Source organism: Drosophila takahashii, chromosome 3R (genome assembly GCF_030179915.1).
Source record: "Drosophila takahashii strain IR98-3 E-12201 chromosome 3R, DtakHiC1v2, whole genome shotgun sequence".
Lineage (NCBI taxonomy): Eukaryota > Metazoa > Arthropoda > Insecta > Diptera > Drosophilidae > Drosophila > Drosophila takahashii.
In genome coordinates this window covers 27,163,032-27,183,140 of record NC_091681.1, presented here as the reverse complement: position 1 = coordinate 27,183,140, position 20,109 = coordinate 27,163,032, and the positions used below count along the sequence as shown (strand labels likewise).

Here is a 20,109-nt window from a genome sequence, read left to right as displayed (position 1 = left end):
TATCTGCGTGCAAAATACAAGTACCTTTCCCTCACCTTAGTCAAAAGGGCACCGAATAGACAATGTGTATACAAAAATGTCGTAATCTTTTTGATTAAAGTCAGAACTAGGCTTTAATCAAAACGAAATTCAAACAAAGGCTTACGTTAAATTAATATGAAATCCTGCGGTGCAGAAGGGCCTTAAGAAATCAACTACAGCCAAGTTTCACACCAATAAGATACGAGATTCTTGGTTTACCCCCGACGCGGTCACACTGCCGCGATTTGGCGCCAAAAAACGGGAACAAAACTGGTAAACAGGGTGTACCATCACTTGGCATTTGGTATTTTTTGGCGCATTTTGTGTTGGTGCTTGTGTCGAAAAATAAAGGCAAAAATTCGCAATGTCGACGCTGGAATTGTGCGAAAAGTACTTTGGGACGCGCGATGTGTACCAGCTGATGGGCCTGGCCAAGGGCGCCGCCGAGAAGGAGGTGAAGAAGGCCTACCACAAGCTTTCGCTGCTGGTTCACCCCGATCGAGTGCCGGAGGAGCAGAAGGCGGAGTCGACCGAGAAGTTCAAGGTCCTGTCGAAGCTCTACCAGGTGCTCACCGACACCCAGAAGCGGGCGCTGTACGACGAACAGGGCGTGATCGATGACGACGACGAGGCGGAGTCCAAGCTGTCCTCGTGGCTGGACCTCTGGAGCAAGATCTTCAAGCCCATCTCCGAGGAGGACATCAACAACTACGAGAAGGAGTATGTGGACTCTGAGCTGGAGCGCACGGACGTGAAGAAGGCCTATTTGGGGGGGAAGGGGTGCATCAACTACCTGATGAATCACGTGCCCTTCATGAAGGTGGAGGACGAGCCGCGCATCCAGAAGATCGTCCAGGAAATGATCGCCAGCGGCGATGTGCCCGAGTTCAAGATCTTCACCGAGGAGCCGGCGGCGAAGCGCAAGAAGCGCCACCAGAAGTACGCCCGCGAATTCAAGGAGGCCAAGGTCATAAAGGAGCGTCTGAAGCGCCGCCAGAAGGAGAAGGACGACCAGGAGCTGGCCGACAATGGCGGCGATCTGCAGCAGATGATTTTGGCGCGTCGCAATCAGCGCGAGTCGAACTTTGGCTCCTTGATGGACCGCCTGATGAAGAAGTACGGCAACGAGGACGACTCCGATACCGTCGACTTCAGCGCCTTCGAGAAGAAGAAAAAGAAGTCCAAGAAGCCCGCCAAGCAGGAGCCCAAACAGAAGCTCAATGGAGTCAAGACTGGCCGGGTGGAGAAGACCAAGAATTAGGGTTTTCTTCCGCTCCTTACTCGTACTCTCTTAAATTTATTGTCTTAAAAGTATGCCTAGTTTAGACTTAGTTACTCATACATATTATCCATGTACGTATATTTCACATTTCTGTAAAATTCATAGTAAATTGGGCGAAAAAAAAGAAAAAAAATCATTTTGAACGGTCCACATCGACTTATCAGTTTTTTGCAAAGTGCCCAATAAATTCAGAAAATTTCTGCAAACTAATTGTATGTCTACACTACTTTGGTTTGCAAAGAAATCAAATAAAAGATTCAAATGTTATTCCTGGGTAATGTTTGATATATTTACGTATTTTAGAAGAATTTTTGAATTTCCATTTCATCGACGATCGAATCTTTGGACTTTTGGTCCGAGAAAGTTAAAATTTCTTCAAAATAAGATTTTTTGGGGTTGCTTAAAATGTTAAAATTATGTTTTAAAATAATCAGGGGATTCTCTAAATTGTTGAATTTTGGTCAGCTGTTCCATACAAAGTAAACTTTCAGAAATTTTAGCAATTCAACAGTTTATTGAATCCCCTCAATATTTAATTTAAAATTTGTGACGTCACTACGATAACCACCTCGACCTCTGGTAATCGTGCCAAAGCAACGGTTGGTCATACTAATTCAATGCTGAAGAAATAAATTTTATAAACATTGCGCACTTTTTTCTAAAAATATGAGAACTTGTGCAGTGCCGAATTGCCGAACCAGAAAGAATACGGCTCTGCAGAAACAGGTGTGCTTCTTCGCGTTCCCCAAGCGCCCAAGAGCATTCAGACGTTGGCTCGCCTTCTGTGGACTGACGATGGATACCCTGAAAACCAAGAATCCCATCATTTGCATTGAACACTTCAAGGATGAGGACATCCAGGGCGCCCTAAAGTTCGAGATGGGTGAGATGGTGCCGACAGTAGGACATTGGAAATGATCAACTAAATCCTTGTACTTTAACCAGGACTGGCCAAGAAACGAACCTTGCGACCGGGAGCGGTTCCCTGCATAAACAGGGACAAGGAAAGTGCCAAGGAAAGGGCCAAAAAGGAAAGGAAACAGCGGCGCAAGAACCAGAAACTGGTGGCCAAACTCCTGGAGGAAAGCGAGGCCAACACGACGACTCCAGCTCCAGAGGTCTCTTGTCCAGCCAGTCCAGTGCGGGATGTGGATTTATCAGAGGTTATATCAATGGAATTTGATCCTTTAATGGCCAAGGATGAGCCAAAAGAACTGGAAAAGTGCCGCATCTGCTGCAAGGACTTCACCGTGGACTCCACGGCCAAGAATCTCTGTGACCAGGCCAACAGTGTCCTGCTCTTCCACATAGAAGTCATTAGCGGTGTCTGGGTTAGTTACCTCCATCATTAAATGTACATATTTATCACTTAATCTCCCAATTATCCTTCAGATCAGCCTGAAACCTGACGAACCCCAGTTCATGTGCCCTGCCTGCGTTCTATCCCTCAATCTGGCCATCGATTTCCGGGAGATGTGCATCAACGCAGAGCTCAGGATCGGACAAAACAAGTCCTTAGCTGAAACGGAACCAGATAAAACGGAGGACTATGCTGCAAATGAGGATTCAGTTAGCTCAGAGCCTTATATGCTATTCGAAGCAGAGTACACCAACATAGAAAAGATCGAAGATCCAGAGGAAGAGCCTGCGGAAGGTGATGACCAGGAGCCAGCCGAGGATTCCTCTGACCCCACAGAGGAGGACCAACTAACTCAGGAGCCAGCCGAGGAATCCCCTGACCCCGCCGCTCAAGATCCACTTAATGTAGCTCTGGGGACCAAGATCCTCCAGGAATCCCCTGACACCACCACTCAAGATCCACTTAGTGTGGCTCTAGGGGCCAAGATATTGAAGGGACTGATAGACCAATACACGGGTAACGAAAAAAGGAGCCCAAAAAAAGAGGAGACAATTGTTAAGAAGACCAGGATCATAAAACCGGCAGTTTGTGAACAAAAACCAGCGCGCAAAGCCAATCCGAAGACGAAGGAGGAGAGGAACTCCATGCGACGTGCCCGGCTGCGGGCTAGAGAGCCGAACTTTGTGTGCGACCAGTGCGGCCAGGCCTTCCGCATGGCCCACAACCTGCGGATCCACATGCTGCGGCACAGTCGCACCAAGAACTACCAGTGCAGCGAGTGTCCGAAGACTTTCTACGACGCCTACATGCGCAACATGCACGTCCGCATCCAGCACCGCGGCGAATCGCCCTTCGCCTGCGGCTTCTGCAGCGAAACGTTTGCCTATGCGGGGGCTAGGCAAAAACATGAAAGGTATACAAGGATTAGAGCCCTGCATGAATGGATTCAATGAATTATTTTGAATTTGTTGTCTTATATAAATGATTTAATTAGAATTTTGAGTTTAATAGAATTGAATGAATTTGAATTTTGAGTTTAATAGAATTGAATTAAGGAATGGCATAAATTTCGAAATAATTCAAACGACAATTTCTATTGAATTTATAATATAAATAATTTTGTGATTAAATCTGCATGAATTTTATTTTCTAAGCAGTTAACATTGATTAACAAAAAATTTATTCATTCAATTCGAAATGAATTAGAAAAACATTCATTCAATGAATTAAACAAATCAAAAATTTCATGGCATACTAAAATAAAACAAAAATTGAATGGTTCACGCAGGGCTCTAGTAAGGATACTATAAAGACTTTACAACTACCCACACATAAAACTACTCTCCGCACTTTCAGTGAGGTACACAACGCTGCTCCCCGTCTGATTGTGAAGCGAATCAACCCCCGGCCCAAGTCTCAAAAGGGTGTGCGCCACCAGTGCAAGCTGTGCAACAAACATTACGCCTCCAAGTACGCGCTGAGCTGGCACGAAAAGGCGCACACCGAGGCAAACACCTTCAAGTGCCAGCAGTGCAGCAGGTGCTACTCGGATCCCAACAGCCTGAAGCGCCACGTGCAGATGGCCCACGAGAAGAGGCCGCTGCAATGCGATGTTTGCCTGAAGGGATTCTTTCAGCGCACAAAACTGCGTGAGCACGAGCTCATCCACACCGGCGAACGTCCCTATTGGTGGGTTAGCAATTGTATATGCTTAAGAAACAAGTGATAAACTGGTAATCTTTGCAGGTGCGAGGTCTGCAATGTGAACTTCCGCTACAAGTACAACATGAAGACCCATGCCAGCACTAAAATGCATCAGGAAAACCTTCGCAAAACGGGCCAAGAACCATTAGTTGAAGACTAATGAAAAGAGAGTTTGAATTTAAATCGCAGTTGTTTCATGTATTTAGGGCGGAGGGTTCCACTGTTTTCGATTTGCGTTTCTTTTTGCGTTCGTTTTCAGCGTGACTGGAGGAGTTGATGTGCTGTGTAAAGTTGCCAGCGCGCAGGAACCACAGATCGCACACTTCGCAGCTAAAATAAGTAGGGAAATTAGTTAAGCCGATGGGTAATGCTTATAAAAACTTACTGGAAAGTGCGTTCGCCCTTTTTGATGATCTCCCACTTGGACTGCGGAGCTCGTCCCTTTTTGCACGCCTCCCTGTTAAATAATAAGCTATTTTTATAGAGCAATATACAACCTGGGATTACTTACCTTTCGTGCCTCACCCGAGAGCTATTCGTGCTGTACTCCAGGCCGCAGAAAGTGCAGGCGTAGGGACCCTCCGTGTGCTTCAGCTGGTGGCGACGCAGCAGATGTAGGGTGTAGCACTTCTGGTGGCACTGCTCGCACTCAAAGGGCTTGGTGCCCGTGTGCCGCAGAAGGTGGACATTGAGATTGCTGGTGTCTTTGAATTGCCTGCCGCAGTGCTCGCAGATACAGGGCTTGGCGTTCTGACCGTTGCGGTCCACAATTCGCTTCGGCTGCTTGTCGTCGATGACTTTCACGTGGATCAGTTTCCTGCCCATGCGCATTGTGTGCCTGCTGGACTTGACACTGGTCTTGATTCTTCCCTGTTTGCCAGTGGTGGTGGTGGTGGTGGCCATCATTTCCGTCTGTGCTTCTCCGTAGTCCTCTGGCAGGGGCAGAAAGTCCTCACCCGGAGCATCTTCATAACTAATGCCTTCTTCGAGCTGCTCCTCTGGATACGAGGATTCCGTTTCCTGCTCCATTTGCACCTGGCTGGGTTCCAGTTTGATTTCGCTGGCCGCCATCAGCTCATCGATGCCCAGCGGATCGGGAGCGGCCGTTTGCTGGACGGGCAGCTGCAGCGGCACAGCGGCAGGCGCCTCGCCGAGATTCATTCTGCTCCGCCGCCTGGCGAAGTATTTCTCGATCTTCGCACAGCGCCGGCGGAATTTCTGGACCTGCCTGAGCAGCACCTGGCAATCGAAGCACATGAGGTTGGGCAAATTCTGGACATCCTGCAGCTGCAAGTTTGTAAACAATCTTTAGTGGAAACGGAATCCCTAATGGAATCTATTACCCTTCGTGCTCACCCAGCAATTTGTTATGGAGCGCACGCACTGCAGCAGCTTTCGACCCTCCTTCGAGAAGATCTGGAGGCATTGGTCGGCCACGATGGTCTTGCCGCAGGTGCGGCAGAACTCGTTCATTTTTGCCCAATTGATTTGCCAATTATTTAAATTTATTTGTTTGACAAGCACAAAAGATATGCCCGTTGGTCGGAATACCACATTTCATGGCTGGTCATACTTAAATTACAAATATATTGGTTTAAATTAGAGATGGACTAATTTATTTAGATTTATTTTTAGATTTAACATACAAAAAATGTTTTATAAATTTAAATTTGTTAAGCCAAATAATGAACTTATGAGAACAGAACTTTATAACTGTATAGTGGTTTATCCTTATGGTTTATCAATGCATATCTGAATGCATTTTTCTCCACCCAATACTTTCTTCTTATTTGTATCATGTTAAATTGTTTATGTGTAAAATGTAAATTTAGTTTTACTAGATATATATTTATTACAAAAATAATTACAAATATAATTTTAGTATTTTCCCCACCACGACACGAACTATCGATAGGCAGGTGTGCAGCCCTAGCCGATGAATGGTAACTCTGGCCGTTTCCGCCCTCCATCTTTCTGCATTGACTTTTCACGATGGTGAGTTCGCTGCTACTGAATTCTGCGAAAATAATGGTTTTTTACTGTGAAAGTGGCCTGCAATTTATGGCAAAACATGACTGAAGTGATGCCCCAAGGGTGGGCCATGAAAACACCACCCTCCGAAAGGGGGAAAATGCGAAAATCCGGGCTAAAAACAAAAGCATGCCCTAACCTCGAAAGCGGCCAGCTCTCCAGGTGCTGCTCCCGTGGTCAATTGGGGGGATTATTTGTATTATTATTAGTGCCACTTATTAACACAAGCCTTTTGTTTATCTATCCCCCAACAGCCGCCTAAGAAGGACGCAAAGTCTTCGGCCAAGCAGCCGCAAAAGACACAAAAGAAGAAGGAGGGATCCGGCGGCGGCAAGGCCAAGAAGAAGAAGTGGTCCAAGGGAAAAGTCAGGGATAAGCTGAACAACCAGGTGCTGTTCGACAAGGCCACCTACGAGAAGCTGTACAAGGAAGTTCCCGCCTACAAGCTGATCACCCCATCGGTGGTCTCCGAGCGTCTGAAGATCCGCGGCTCCCTGGCCAAGCGTGCTCTCATCGAGCTGCGCGAGAAGGGTATGTGTTTCGGCTTGAATCCAGTATCCCATTTGTTCTAGAACTAATCCTTCATCCTCTCCGCTTTCAGGTCTGATCAAGCAGGTCGTGCAGCATCATTCCCAGGTCATCTACACACGTGCCACCAAGGGCGATGAGGCATAAATGTTTTACCTTTTACCCGTCTCGCTAATCCGTGGTTGCATTCGCTTTACAATAGTACACTGATTGTATTCGAGGGCTCTACGATGCCGCTGTGTGTGAAATGTTGAATAAACTTGCTTTCTTATTGATGTAAGGGACATTTGCGTGATGTTTTATTGATATGATACTCTCTCATCGAAAAGTATCGCGGATCCTAGAATTCAAACTAGTTCGCCGACTGGGAGTATGTGTACTGCTGCTCTAAGAGACTAGTATCTTGAACAATGCTATATTCTATTTCTAGCACTAGGTCAGTTCTAAAATTTGTTCGCCTTTTATCAAGATTCTGAAAAAGGATAGTTTTTGTGGTTTTCGATTTTTTATCAGCTGAGTGCATAAATTCATTTACCGATGTTAGTCTCCTGCATGGAATACCAAGATACTTCCTAGGTCTGCGTTTTCCGCATTGAAAATACAAAACTTTTTGTGATAACCAGGGAATGTGTGAGTAATAAATTATTCATCAATTAAAAAAGCCAATTTCTTTTTAAGTAAATTATTTGTCATGAATTTATTTTTATGAGTAATGAATACTTGCATAGAATATAATAATTTCGTTATACTCTCACAAAATGGTATTAATTTTTATACAAATATTTACTTTTGCATTAAACTGTGGATTTGTCAACTTGGTTGACACCTTTAATTTTGAGGTTTCTTATTTTTATAATAAGCGTTAAGTTTACATTAATTAGTATACATATATGTTTATAATATTTTTTTTGATTTTGAGTTTCCAATAAGTATTTGTACACGGCTTGTTCTTCCTTGCGACGACATTCACACTTTACGTGATCACGTGACAGTGAGCACTGGAATACGCGAGCTAATAGAAAGTTTAATGTACATAAGCCACTTTAAAACCTTTTTATCTGAACTCAAAGTATAGATTAATCTTATTTAATGGTTGGAAAATATATTAAAGACAGAGTCCCAATTAAATTAACACAGCCTTGAAATATCTATGGAAGCATGGACTAAAAAGTTGTTGAACCGAAGATTAATGTGTAAAATAACGGCTGCACTAATTAAATTTCAGGTATCAGGCTATACCAGGGTTCGTAAACATCACTCATTTTAAACATCCCTCAAAAACAAGCCGGCTGTGATGAAAATAAATATATATCAATCACGATAAAAACAAATTGTCATCTTGGTTACTCCTCATTTTATTGTGACAAATATCACCGCCCTATGTTGATATTTATATATTTAAACAAAATGACATATTGTGAGGGATATTTTACGAACCCTGGGCTATACAGAGAAATAATAAGAATGTTGTCCGATCCAAACAATTTCTTAACTTGCTCTGGGTAAAAAGTTGAAACTTTTGGGCTGGTATTCAACTTAACAAAAAGTCGCATAAAACAAAAACTTCATATGAAAATAACGTCAAGAAATTTTGTTTCATATGAAGGTTTTTGTTATGGACGACTTTTTGTTATTTTGAATGCCAGCTATTTATGAGTAGGGTATATAATTTTACCCCAAATACAAAGCGCTTAAAATAAAACCCTTCCGGGTTGCCACCCCAACAATAGATTGCTCACCCAGCGAACATTCAGGCGGATGCCCACTGTGCGCCGTTGCCATTCACAGCGAAGGGTTGCCTGCGCTCGGGCAAAATGTTTACGTGGTTACCTTTATTTTGATGACAACACGGCAGATTGGTTTGGTGCTGGCAAAGACGGGAGTTCGGTTTTGTTCTGGTATCTGGCAGCCAGTAAAAATGAATTAAGCAGTAGCAAAATCGCAGATCGACCAGCCCGCGCCGCACAACTGTGCACACAAGACGACGCAAGACGACGACGACTTCGAGCAGGAAGCGTTTGGGGCTGTGAGGTAATTTTGGAATCAAAGAAAAGACCTGCTGCCGCCGCCGCTCGCCGATAAAGATTCTCGCGGATTCGGCCAGATTCGGAGTGGGAATCACGGAATCAGCTGGAACTAGCGGCTATAGCTTCGTCGCCCCCCCGATAATACCACGTAAGCAAACAAAGCGCGTTATCTGGAGGCAATCCGTTCTCATTTAGATCTCGGGGTTCCTTTGCAGATCCACAGCCGGCAAGATGATACCGCTGTCGCACAAGGACCGCAGCAGCTTCGGCTACCGGGTGCGGGAGAAGCTCAACAGCTGGAAGCGGCTCATCTTCTCCGACCGCAACTCCCGCAATCTGTTCCTCTTCCTGCTGCTCAACCTGAGCTTCGCCTTCGTGGAGCTCTTCTACGGCATTGCGACGAATAGTTTGGGTGCGTTCTTGGCCACTAATTGTGTTTTATCTTATCCGCAGTTAATAACCCTCTTGATGGTTAATCCGCAGGCCTGATCTCCGACTCGTTCCACATGTTCTTCGACTGCACGGGCCTCTTGGCGGGACTGGCCGCCTCGGTTATCACCAAGTGGAAGGCCAACGACAAGTTCTCGTATGGCTATGTGCGCGCCGAGGTGCTGGCCGGTTTTGTCAACAGTCTGTTCCTGTTGTTCATCGCCTTCTTCATCCTGTCGGAGGGCGTGGAGCGACTGATCGAGCCGCCGGAGGTCAAGCACGAGCGTCTGTTTGTTGTGTCCGTGCTGGGCCTGCTGGTCAACTTGGTGGGCATCTATGCCTTCAATCACGGCGGCCACGGACACTCGCATGGCGGCGGTGGACACGGGCACTCCCACGGCGGCGGCGGTGGCCATGGACACGGACATTCGCACAGCCACAACGACGCCGGCAGCCACAATCACCAGGCCATCACTTTGGACAATGGTAACGTGTAGTTTGAGATTATATCTCAAAGATATACTGGGAGTAGGAGCTATTAGCTAATCTTTAGGGTGCGGTTTACTTACGCTGTGACTGAGCTTAAATTTTGATAATTTACTTTATGCACCATTCATTAATTGCTATGAATTAGTTAGAAATTATGAATCACACATTATTGTGAAAAACAATAGTTTTTAGTCATGTAAAATTCGATTCCATTCCTTCATTTCGCTAATTAGCTACTTTTTTATTGCTCTAAAAATTAGTATTTTGTTAAAGCGATTGTGATTTTCTTATATTAAATTTGTAGTGGGCTAATTAATGATAAGGACCTGTCAGATAAACTGGTTACTGATAATATTGTAATGAATTTCCCCCTGTTTCTAGGTCACGGACACTCGCACGACCACGACAGCCATGACCACTCGCATGGGGACATGTCGGGCAGCAACTCGCAGATCATGCGCGGCGTCTTCCTGCACATCCTGGCCGATACATTGGGATCGGTGGGCGTGATCATCTCGGCAGTGCTGATGCACATGTTCGGCTGGATGATTGCGGACCCCATCTGCTCCATCTTCATCGCCCTGCTCATAGCGCTGAGTGTGCTGAGTTTGATCAAGGAATCGATCATGATCCTGATGCAGCGTCAGCCCACCGACCTGGATCGTTCGCTGCCGCAGTGCTACCAGAAGGTCACGGGATTGGCCGGCGTCTATGCGGTGCAGGAGCCGCACTTCTGGACCCTCTGCTCCGATGTCTACGTGGGAGCCCTCAAGCTGGAGGTGTCCAAGAACGTCGATCCCAAGTACGTGGTTACGCACACGCGGATGATCTTCGAGGCGGTGGGCGTGAAGCAGATCTACATACAGCTGGATTACGTTTGATCCAGAGGAGATCGGCCCACCGGTGTCCTTGTACAATGATGTGTATATTTAACAACGCGTGTCGTATGTTTGTGTGCAGTGCGAACGGGCGTCGACGTTATCAAAAATTATCTTGAAGTTTTAGTTCACTGCGACGCCACAAAAACCCCCCATCACTTCCAAAAGTCCCCTCCAAGAGCTAAGTAAAACAAAATGTTCAATCTTCAGTTGTACTAGTAATTTTCCGAATTTTGTTAACTTAACTTATTAACGTTTGTATTTGTTGAAATGCGTTCGGCATTCATTCCATTCTATACATAAGCATAACATAGCGTATGCGGTAGTCGAGATCGAGGAGCATTAGTGTAATTGTAAGCTAAGCGAAAGAATTTGTGCAAGAGTAAATATATATATTTAAAGATTTTTTAAAATTCAGAATGAACAAAACCAGAATCATGCATACCTACAAATAGCATCTAATCTGACTGACATTTCCACGGACATTCCGCTGTGCGGTGGAAGTGCATTGAGTGAACCGTTTATGCCACAGTTTGAAGCAACAAAATTATGAACGAAATAAAATTTAATTTGTTATTAGCAATTTTATACGTAAACCGAACTGAAAGGAGTTTTAATTCCGGTTGGGTGGGTATTTGAAAGAAATTTTAAATTGTTATTGTAGATGAGAAACCACATTTGACTTAATGCATTCGGTTTAAGTGAAACCTAATTTAACCAGTTTGTAATATTTACAAAGGTATCCGAGGTTCATAAACCTGTTGACGTACATATAATTGGTTAAAGTGTTTAGTTACTGATCAGCCTAATTTTAGAAACTTCTATTGAAGATTGCCGATAGTGGACCTATCAATAAAATTAAAATATATAAATATCAAAACAAGTTAGTCTCTTTAAAGAAAGGTGTTCCGGTTTTAATACCCTTTTCTGGAAGTATATTAAATACTTTTAAAACATCAACTATAAGGAAAACCAATTGGTTATTTATCTACAAAATTGTCTAAGCAAAAAAAACTTTTCTTCAAATTTTAAACACGTTTTTCCAATTTTTAAGCTGTGTAAAAACAAATGGTATTCGTAATTTACAAAATTCAAAACATTTCTCTAAGCCCATTTGTCAGACAATTAAATATAGTTTTCGTAACAATATTCAAGTTGAATTAGAATTTTAATTTAAATCCCAAGATATTTTGGCAAAGTTAGCCCAAGCGAGTACCCACTGTGCGCATCTCTCACGCGACAATGGCAACAGGTCGACACGTTTCGCTGAAATGGAAATAGCACCTGTGCCGGTGCGCCCCGCCCCGCCAGCAGATAATGAAGAACGTACTCCCTGCCCGAGAATTAGATTATAGAATTCCAAATTGTTGCCGAGAGCGACGCATTTCGTTAGCGCTGTTGAGGTTAGGGCGAATCCAACGTGCGAAACTGGGGCAAGTGGAACTGCAGCGTGCAGAAAATAGTACTCCAGGGCGCACTGCGCATGACCTCCAAATACTTACGTACATGTGTACGGGGGGCACGTGTACATCACTGTCAAAGGTCAATAACTCCGCGATTGCCCAAAAAAGACAACAAAAAATAACCCAAGTCTGTGTGACTCAGACGGCGGGTCGGCCGTCTCGCTCGCACTCGCGCCACCATATGGCGGCGTCTACCTACGCATAACGGTTAAATGCAAAGAAGTACAGGCATGCGGATTTACAGTTGTATATGGTTTTCCGTTTAATTTCAGTACTGGTGTTCCCATTTTGCGGTTATTTTTTTTTTAGCTTGCTTCTATTTTCTGCACAAATGGTAGCGAAAATGCATACAAAAATTTAAGGTGTTGCTATCAAAATAGTATTTTAATTACAATAGTTGTTGGCGCAATTCAGTTGTTTAGCTCGGTGTGATTTTAAACAATAAACATACATTGATTGAGTCAAATTTATGAGTGCTCCGGCCGAAAGAAATCAAAAATAATATTTATAAAATCGCACAGATCGAGGGGACAGGCATCTTGTCAGCGTTTAACATAAATTTAAGACTTTCAAAATTGTAACTAAGCATCTGATAAATATTTATGTAGAAGGTATGCATGAGTATAGTTCCGGGGGGTGGAAGGGGCGCACTTAGCACTTCTCCTCCTCCAGTCCGTGCTTGAAGAACATCAGCACTGGAACGCTGTTGCCATCGATTTCGCGGTACTCCACCAGGGCCACCATGCCGTCGCAGTCCATCGACTCGCCGGTGAAGAACTGCAGCTCCTTGAAGCGGCCGAGGATGTCCTTCATGGCCTTGTTCATGTTGGTCTTGAACACGTCCACCTGGTCGGGGGCGTTCTCCTCCAGCTTGGCCAGCACCTTCTTCATGTAGTCCTTCAGGTAGAGGGTGTAGGACTTCTTGTCCCCGAAGGCGAAGCACTCCGACAGGCGGTGGTTCAGCACAACGTCGACGCCAGTCTCCGAGGTGATTTCGGTGCCCTCGTCCGCCTCCTCGGCGGAGGCGTTGGCTCCAGCCAGCACGATATCGTCGCCCTGGCGGGTGATCAGCTTGCCGTAGACCTCGTAGATCACGTCGTCCACCAGCTTCATCTTGTAGGTGTCGGCGAACATCTCGTCGCCGGTGATGATGTCCTTGTAGATCTTCATGGTGATTGGCCTTGCGGGGGTCGGAAGATGGCGTCTAAATCGCTGGCGAATATGCAACTACAACTGCACCCGGGAACACTGCGGACGACTTGCCACGCGCTCGAATCGACAGAAAAAAGAATGGGGGAGAAAAAATGGCGAATGAGCTGCCAACTCGACGCCAAACGCCGGGTGGCACAACGATTGTTTTTCGTTCCACTTAGCAATTGTCAGCTTACAAATTTTTCCATAGAGGGCGCCTTAAATGTTAGATTTCATGGTTTTCTAACAGCAATGTTAAGATACAACGTTTTCTTACATTGGCAGAACTGTTGCGCCTCTGCCGCTGCTCTGCCAATGTAAGAAAACGTTGTATCTTAACATTTATGTTAAATTGAGAGCGGCCAAAAGAATGGGGGAGAAAAATGGCAAATGAACTGCCAACTCGCGCGACGCCAAACGCCGGTGTGGCAGCGCACACTAGGTATCGATACTATTGATAAGGGTATTCCTGAAACTATTGAATTTTGGCTGTTTCAATAAATTATGCGTTTTATTATTACTTTTAGACGGTAACTACCAAAAAAAAAAATAAATGTTACATGTCTTATTCTTAAAATTAACTGGTACAAATTACGTTCGTTATCTCTAATGTTACCCATATTGTAACCTTGACCTTTTTAATAATTTTGAACAGTAGCCAACAATCAGAAATACAGTTTTACAAGTTTTTAGTTCTATAAAATTTGACCACTAACAGATGTTTAATAATTCAACGGAAAACAATTTGCGACTTTCCCTCTACTGCTGAAATTTTGTGATGAATTTTCAGCAAACTATCAATTCAACAGGTTAGGGAATACGCAGAAACAATTTGGGACTTTCCCTCTATTGCTGAAATTTTGTGTGGATTTTTCAGCAAATTAGCAATACAACAGTTTAGGTAATACGCAGAATAACTTACTTAATCAGGGGAATCACAGAATTTTTTCCAAACAAAATCCTTTATGTGAGAGATTTTAAAGAGATTTTTGAGAAAGCCCCAAATAAAAAAGGAGTGTGTTAGCGATACTATCGACACGAAGACCTGCTGACTTTATTCAACTTAGTGGCATCACCGGCTGCGGCAATTTAGAGCAGCCAGAGTACGGTCCCACCAATACAAGTTCGAGTGAAAAAAACAAGGAAATGTACGTAATTTCTGCGATGGCACGGCGAAAACCCTGATTTGAGACTGCTTTTTGCAGGTATGCACTCTCCAGCTCGCTGATCCGCTCGCCGGCGCTGCGCCAGGGCCTCCAGGTGGCCGCTGCCAGCCGCCAGGTGTCGCTGAAGGTGGTCTCCGTGGGCGCCACCCAGAAGGACGAGTCGTTCTTCGAGAAGAACGAGCGGCTGGGCAGGAAGCTGTCGCCGCATCTGACCATCTACCAGCCGCAGCTGACCTCCATGCTGTCGATCGTCCACCGCGGCACAGGCCTGGCCCTCGGTGTGGGCGTCTGGGGCCTGGGACTGGGCGCCCTGATCTCGTCGCACGACATCAGCCACTACGTGACCATGGTGGAGGGTCTCCAGCTGAGCGGCGCCACTCTGACCGCCCTCAAGTTTATCATCGCCTATCCGGCGGGCTATCACACCGCCAATGGCATCCGCCACCTCCTCTGGGACACCGGGCGATTCCTGAAGATCAAGGAGGTCTACTCGACCGGTTACGCAATGGTGGCTACTTCTTTCGTGCTGACCGCCATCTTGGCCCTGCTCTAAGCCAAAGTTCCCGGCTATACTTATTAAATTCTAGTGCGAGCATTATGTGAAAATTGTTATATACTAAATACATGTAGTGTGTATATTTATAAGGCTATTTGTTGTGTTACGCAACCCATTTGAGGGCTTCGGATGCGCTGCATTCGATTGTTTTTCACTGCAATTTATGGGGCTTGCGTGTTTTCTATCGATTTTTGTTCATTTCATATGAAGATCTTAATTTGTTGGGCGATTTGGGAGACAGTTTGCTGTTTCTTGAGGGCAGGGAAATCAAGTATACGCCCGAATCATCGACGCTAGTTAACAGAGCGTTAACAGAATTGGCACCGAAAAGAAGGCAATATTTATTGCTTGGGAAATTAACATTCATTTGAAGTCGGAAAATAATAAGATAAGATAAGATATCAAACATATTTAGTAAAATATCATATATTGAAGACTATTCATTTATTAATTTTAGCTTAAATCGAAATCCAATGTCATAGAACTCATAACTTCAAAACATCTTTAATGGCTTGTTAAATTTTAAATTGATTTTTATTGTTTCCACCCAGAATTTATTATGTTATTGTACAAAAACCATTTTGTTAACTTTCTTCCATATTATGTAATTTATTTATTGTGAATTTTGGATTATCATTTGTAAAAGCTGCAAGCTGAAGTGCAACGGCTAATATGTATCTAACAACTAATATCATGATTTGTAATCAAATGATTTGAAATCAAATCATTCAATTTCATGATTCAAATCAAATCAAATCAATTCAAATGATTCAAATCATGATTCATTTGATTTCAAATCATGATTCAAATCAAATCAAATCATGATTTGAATCATTTGATTTGATTTCAAATCATTTGAATGGATTTTATTTGATTTGAATCATGATTCATTTGATTTCAAATCATGATTCATTTGATTTCAAATCATGATTCATTTGATTTCAAATCATGATTCATTTGATTTCAAATCAATTCAAATGATTTGAAATTAAATTAAATGATTTGAAATCAAATCAAATGATTCATTTGATTTCAAATCATGATTCAAATGATTCAAATCATGATTCATTTGTGATTTCAAATCATTTGATTTTATTTCAAATCATTTGAATTGATTTGAATTGATTTGATTTGATTTGAATCATTTGATTTGATTTCAAATCATTTGATTTTATTTCAAATCATTTGAATTGATTTGATTTGATTTGAATCATGATTTGAAATCAAATGAATCATGATTTGAAATCAAATGATTTGAAATCAAATGAAATGAATCATGATTCAAATCAAATAAAATCAATTCAAATGATTTGAAATAAAATCAAATGATTTGAAATCAAATGAAATGATTTGAAATCAAATCAAATGATTCATTTGATTTCAAATCATTTGAATTGATTTTATTTGATTGATTCATGATTCATTTGATTTGAATCATGATTCATTTCATTTGATTTCAAATCATTTGATTTCAAATCATGATTCATTTGATTCAAACCATGATTCAAATCAAATCAAATCATGATTCAAATCAAATCAAATCAATTCAAATGATTTGAAATAAAATCAAATGATTTGAACTCACAAATGAATCATGATTTGAATCATTTGAATTGATTTGATTTGATTTGAAATCAAATGAATCATGATTCAAATCAAATCATGATTTGAATCATTTAATTTGATTTGAATCATGATTTGAAATCAAATGAATCATGATTTGAAATCAAATGATTTGAAATCAAATCAAATGAATCATGATTCAAATCAAATAAAATCAATTCAAATGATTTGAAATAAAACCAAATGATTCAAATCATGATTCAAATCAAATCAAATCATGATTTGAATCATCATTCAAATCATTTGATTTTATTTCAAATCATTTGAATTGATTTTATTTGATTTGAATCATGATCATTTGATTTGATTTCAAATCATTTGATTTCAAATCATGATTCATTTGATTTCAAATCATGATTCAAATCAAATCAATTCAAATGATTTGAAATGATTTGATTTGAAATCAAATGAATCATGATTCAAATCAAATAAAATCCATGATTTGATTTGAATCATGATTCATTTCATTTCAAATCATGATTCAAATCATATCAAATCAATTCAAATCAATTCAAATGATTTGAAATAAAATCAAATGATTTGAAATCACAAATGAATCATGATTTGAATCATTTGAATCATGATTTGAAATCAAATGAATCATGATTCAAATCAAATAAAATCCATTCAAATGATTTGAAATAAAATCAAATGATTCATTTGATTTCAAATCATGATTCATATGATTCAAATCATGATTTGAATCATTTGGTTTTATTTCAAATCATTTGAATTGATTTTATTTGATTTGAATCATGATTCATTTGATTTGATTTCAAATCATGATTTGAATCATTTGATTTTATTTCAAATCATTTGAATTGATTTTATTTGATTTGAATCATGATTCATTTGATTTCAAATCATGATTCATTTGATTCGAATGATTCAAATCATGATTCAAATCAAATCAAATCAATTCAAATGATTTGAAATAAAATCAAATGATTTGAACTCACAAATGAATCATGATTTGAATCATTTGAATTGATTTGATTTGATTTGAATCATGATTTGAAATCAAATGAATCATGATTTGAAATCAAATGATTTGAAATCAAATGAAATGAATCATGATTCAAACCATGATTCAAATCAAATCAAATCATGATTCAAATCAAATCAAATCAATTCAAATGATTTGAAATAAAATCAAATGATTTGAACTTACAAATGAATCATGATTTGAATCATTTGAATTGATTTGATTTGATTTGAAATCAAATGAATCATGATTCAAATCAAATCATGATTTGAATCATTTAATTTGATTTGAATCATGATTTGAAATCAAATGAATCATGATTTGAAATCAAATGATTTGAAATCAAATCAAATGAATCATGATTCAAATCAAATAAAATCAATTCAAATGATTTGAAATAAAACCAAATGATTCAAATCATGATTCAAATCAAATCAAATCATGATTTGAATCATCATTCAAATCATTTGATTTTATTTCAAATCATTTGAATTGATTTTATTTGATTTGAATCATGATCATTTGATTTGATTTCAAATCATTTGATTTCAAATCATGATTCATTTGATTTCAAATCATGATTCAAATCAAATCAATTCAAATGATTTGAAATGATTTGATTTGAAATCAAATGAATCATGATTCAAATCAAATAAAATCCATGATTTGATTTGAATCATGATTCATTTCATTTCAAATCATGATTCAAATCATATCAAATCAATTCAAATCAATTCAAATGATTTGAAATAAAATCAAATGATTTGAAATCACAAATGAATCATGATTTGAATCATTTGAATCATGATTTGAAATCAAATGAATCATTTGAATCATGATTTGAAATCAAATGAATCATGATTCAAATCAAATAAAATCCATTCAAATGATTTGAAATAAAATCAAATGATTCATTTGATTTCAAATCATGATTCATATGATTCAAATCATGATTTGAATCATTTGGTTTTATTTCAAATCATTTGAATTGATTTTATTTGATTTGAATCATGATTCATTTGATTTGATTTCAAATCATGATTTGAATCATTTGATTTTATTTCAAATCATTTGAATTGATTTTATTTGATTTGAATCATGATTCATTTGATTTCAAATCATGATTCATTTGATTCGAATGATTCAAATCATGATTCAAATCAAATCAAATCAATTCAAATGATTTGAAATAAAATCAAATGATTTGAACTCACAAATGAATCATGATTTGAATCATTTGAATTGATTTGATTTGAATCATGATTTGAAATCAAATGAATCATGATTTGAAATCAAATGATTTGAAATCAAATGAAATGAATCATGATTCAAATCAAATGAATCAATTCAAATGATTTGAAATAAAATCAAATGATTTGAAATCAAATGAAATGATTTGAAATCAAATCAAATGATTCATTTGATTTCAAATCATTTGAATTGATTTTATTTGATTTGAATCATGATTCATTTGATTTGAATCATGATTCATTTCATTTGATTTCAAATCATTTGATTTCAAATCATGATTCATTTGATTCGAAGGATTCAAACCATGATTCAAATCAAATCAAATCATGATTCAAATCAAATCAAATCAATTCAAATGATTTGAAATAAAATCAAATGATTTGAACTCACAAATGAATCATGATTTGAATCATTTGAATTGATTTGATTTGATTTGAAATCAAATGAATCATGATTCAAATCAAATCATGATTTGAATCATTTAATTTGATTTGAATCATGATTTGATTTCAAATGAATCATGATTTGAAAACAAATGATTTGAAATCAAATCAAATGAATCATGATTCAAATCAAATAAAATCAATTCAAATGATTTGAAATAAAACCAAATGATTCAAATCATGATTCAAATCATTTGATTTCAAATCATGATTCATTTGATTTCAAATCATGATTCAAATCAAATCAATTCAAATGATTTGAAATGATTTGATTTGAATCATGATTCATTTCATTTCAAATCATGATTCAAATCATATCAAATCAATTCAAATCAATTCAAATGATTTGAAATAAAATCAAATGATTTGAAATCACAAATGAATCATGATTTGAATCATTTGAATCATGATTTGAAATCAAATGAATCATTTGAATCATGATTTGAAATCAAATGAATCATGATTCAACTCAAATAAAATCCATTCAAATGATTTGAAATAAAATCAAATGATTTGAAATCAAATCAAATGATTCATTTGATTTCAAATCATGATTCATATGATTCAAATCATGATTTGAATCATTTGGTTTTATTTCAAATCATTTGAATTGATTTTATTTGATTTGAATCATGATTCATTTGATTTGATTTCAAATCATTTGATTTCAAATCATGATTCA

At 39.6% G+C, this 20,109-nt stretch overlaps 7 protein-coding genes across 7 annotated transcripts; 5 read left to right on the top strand and 2 right to left on the bottom strand.

The window, feature by feature from the left end:
* The first annotated feature begins 145 nt into the window (after nucleotides 1-145).
* Nucleotides 146-1,570, top strand: LOC108067887 (J domain-containing protein CG6693). Its single transcript, XM_017157164.3, has one exon. It carries the CDS (start codon nucleotides 386-388, stop codon nucleotides 1,280-1,282), a length of 897 nt encoding a protein of 298 aa, XP_017012653.2. The 5' UTR covers nucleotides 146-385; the 3' UTR covers nucleotides 1,283-1,570.
* A 315-nt stretch (nucleotides 1,571-1,885) lies between these two features.
* Nucleotides 1,886-4,550, top strand: LOC108068042 (zinc finger protein 2). The gene is made up of 5 exons (XM_017157410.3): nucleotides 1,886-2,186; nucleotides 2,249-2,634; nucleotides 2,696-3,576; nucleotides 4,020-4,352; nucleotides 4,410-4,550. Exons 1-5 carry the CDS (start codon nucleotides 1,970-1,972, stop codon nucleotides 4,525-4,527), a joined length of 1,935 nt encoding a protein of 644 aa, XP_017012899.2. The 5' UTR covers nucleotides 1,886-1,969; the 3' UTR covers nucleotides 4,528-4,550.
* An 11-nt stretch (nucleotides 4,551-4,561) lies between these two features.
* LOC108068048 (transcription factor Ouib) lies at nucleotides 4,562-5,942 on the bottom strand. Its single transcript, XM_017157424.3, has 4 exons — nucleotides 5,724-5,942; nucleotides 4,879-5,654; nucleotides 4,753-4,824; nucleotides 4,562-4,697 (listed from the first exon to the last, which is right to left on the bottom strand). Exons 1-4 carry the CDS (start codon nucleotides 5,838-5,840, stop codon nucleotides 4,562-4,564), a joined length of 1,101 nt encoding a protein of 366 aa, XP_017012913.2. The 5' UTR covers nucleotides 5,841-5,942.
* Nucleotides 5,943-6,266: 324 nt separating this feature from the next.
* Nucleotides 6,267-7,210, top strand: RpS25 (ribosomal protein S25). Its single transcript, XM_017157152.3, has 3 exons — nucleotides 6,267-6,362; nucleotides 6,653-6,929; nucleotides 7,000-7,210. The coding sequence occupies exons 1-3, from the start codon at nucleotides 6,360-6,362 to the stop codon at nucleotides 7,071-7,073; spliced, it is 354 nt and encodes a 117-aa protein (XP_017012641.1). The 5' UTR covers nucleotides 6,267-6,359; the 3' UTR covers nucleotides 7,074-7,210.
* Nucleotides 7,211-8,676: 1,466 nt separating this feature from the next.
* Nucleotides 8,677-11,350, top strand: ZnT86D (zinc transporter 86D). The gene is made up of 4 exons (XM_017157452.3): nucleotides 8,677-9,101; nucleotides 9,169-9,365; nucleotides 9,437-9,868; nucleotides 10,253-11,350. The coding sequence occupies exons 2-4, from the start codon at nucleotides 9,185-9,187 to the stop codon at nucleotides 10,750-10,752; spliced, it is 1,113 nt and encodes a 370-aa protein (XP_017012941.2). The 5' UTR covers nucleotides 8,677-9,101; nucleotides 9,169-9,184; the 3' UTR covers nucleotides 10,753-11,350.
* A 1,099-nt stretch (nucleotides 11,351-12,449) lies between these two features.
* On the bottom strand, nucleotides 12,450-13,468 carry Tctp (translationally controlled tumor protein). Its single transcript, XM_017157463.3, has one exon. The coding sequence runs from the start codon at nucleotides 13,380-13,382 to the stop codon at nucleotides 12,864-12,866; it is 519 nt and encodes a 172-aa protein (XP_017012952.1). The 5' UTR covers nucleotides 13,383-13,468; the 3' UTR covers nucleotides 12,450-12,863.
* Nucleotides 13,469-14,566: 1,098 nt separating this feature from the next.
* On the top strand, nucleotides 14,567-15,219 carry SdhC (Succinate dehydrogenase, subunit C). Its single transcript, XM_044395664.2, has one exon. The coding sequence runs from the start codon at nucleotides 14,808-14,810 to the stop codon at nucleotides 15,120-15,122; it is 315 nt and encodes a 104-aa protein (XP_044251599.2). The 5' UTR covers nucleotides 14,567-14,807; the 3' UTR covers nucleotides 15,123-15,219.
* The last annotated feature ends 4,890 nt before the right edge of the window (nucleotides 15,220-20,109 follow it).

Coding starts and splice junctions, on each gene's coding strand:
- SdhC (XM_044395664.2), top strand. CDS start 14,808: ATGCTGTCGATCGTCCACCGCGGCACAGGCCTGGCCCTCGGTGTGGGC.
- Tctp (XM_017157463.3), bottom strand. CDS start 13,382: ATGAAGATCTACAAGGACATCATCACCGGCGACGAGATGTTCGCCGAC.
- RpS25 (XM_017157152.3), top strand. Junction 6,930..6,999: donor CATCGAGCTGCGCGAGAAGG/GTATGTGTTTCG, acceptor CTCCGCTTTCAG/GTCTGATCAAGCAGGTCGTG.
- LOC108068042 (XM_017157410.3), top strand. CDS start 1,970: ATGAGAACTTGTGCAGTGCCGAATTGCCGAACCAGAAAGAATACGGCT. Junction 2,635..2,695: donor AAGTCATTAGCGGTGTCTGG/GTTAGTTACCTC, acceptor ATTATCCTTCAG/ATCAGCCTGAAACCTGACGA. Junction 3,577..4,019: donor GCTAGGCAAAAACATGAAAG/GTATACAAGGAT, acceptor CCGCACTTTCAG/TGAGGTACACAACGCTGCTC.
- ZnT86D (XM_017157452.3), top strand. CDS start 9,185: ATGATACCGCTGTCGCACAAGGACCGCAGCAGCTTCGGCTACCGGGTG. Junction 9,366..9,436: donor CATTGCGACGAATAGTTTGG/GTGCGTTCTTGG, acceptor GTTAATCCGCAG/GCCTGATCTCCGACTCGTTC. Junction 9,869..10,252: donor GGCCATCACTTTGGACAATG/GTAACGTGTAGT, acceptor CCCTGTTTCTAG/GTCACGGACACTCGCACGAC.
- LOC108068048 (XM_017157424.3), bottom strand. CDS start 5,840: ATGAACGAGTTCTGCCGCACCTGCGGCAAGACCATCGTGGCCGACCAA. Junction 5,655..5,723: donor GCTCCATAACAAATTGCTGG/GTGAGCACGAAG, acceptor ACAAACTTGCAG/CTGCAGGATGTCCAGAATTT. Junction 4,825..4,878: donor TCTCGGGTGAGGCACGAAAG/GTAAGTAATCCC, acceptor ATTATTTAACAG/GGAGGCGTGCAAAAAGGGAC.
- LOC108067887 (XM_017157164.3), top strand. CDS start 386: ATGTCGACGCTGGAATTGTGCGAAAAGTACTTTGGGACGCGCGATGTG.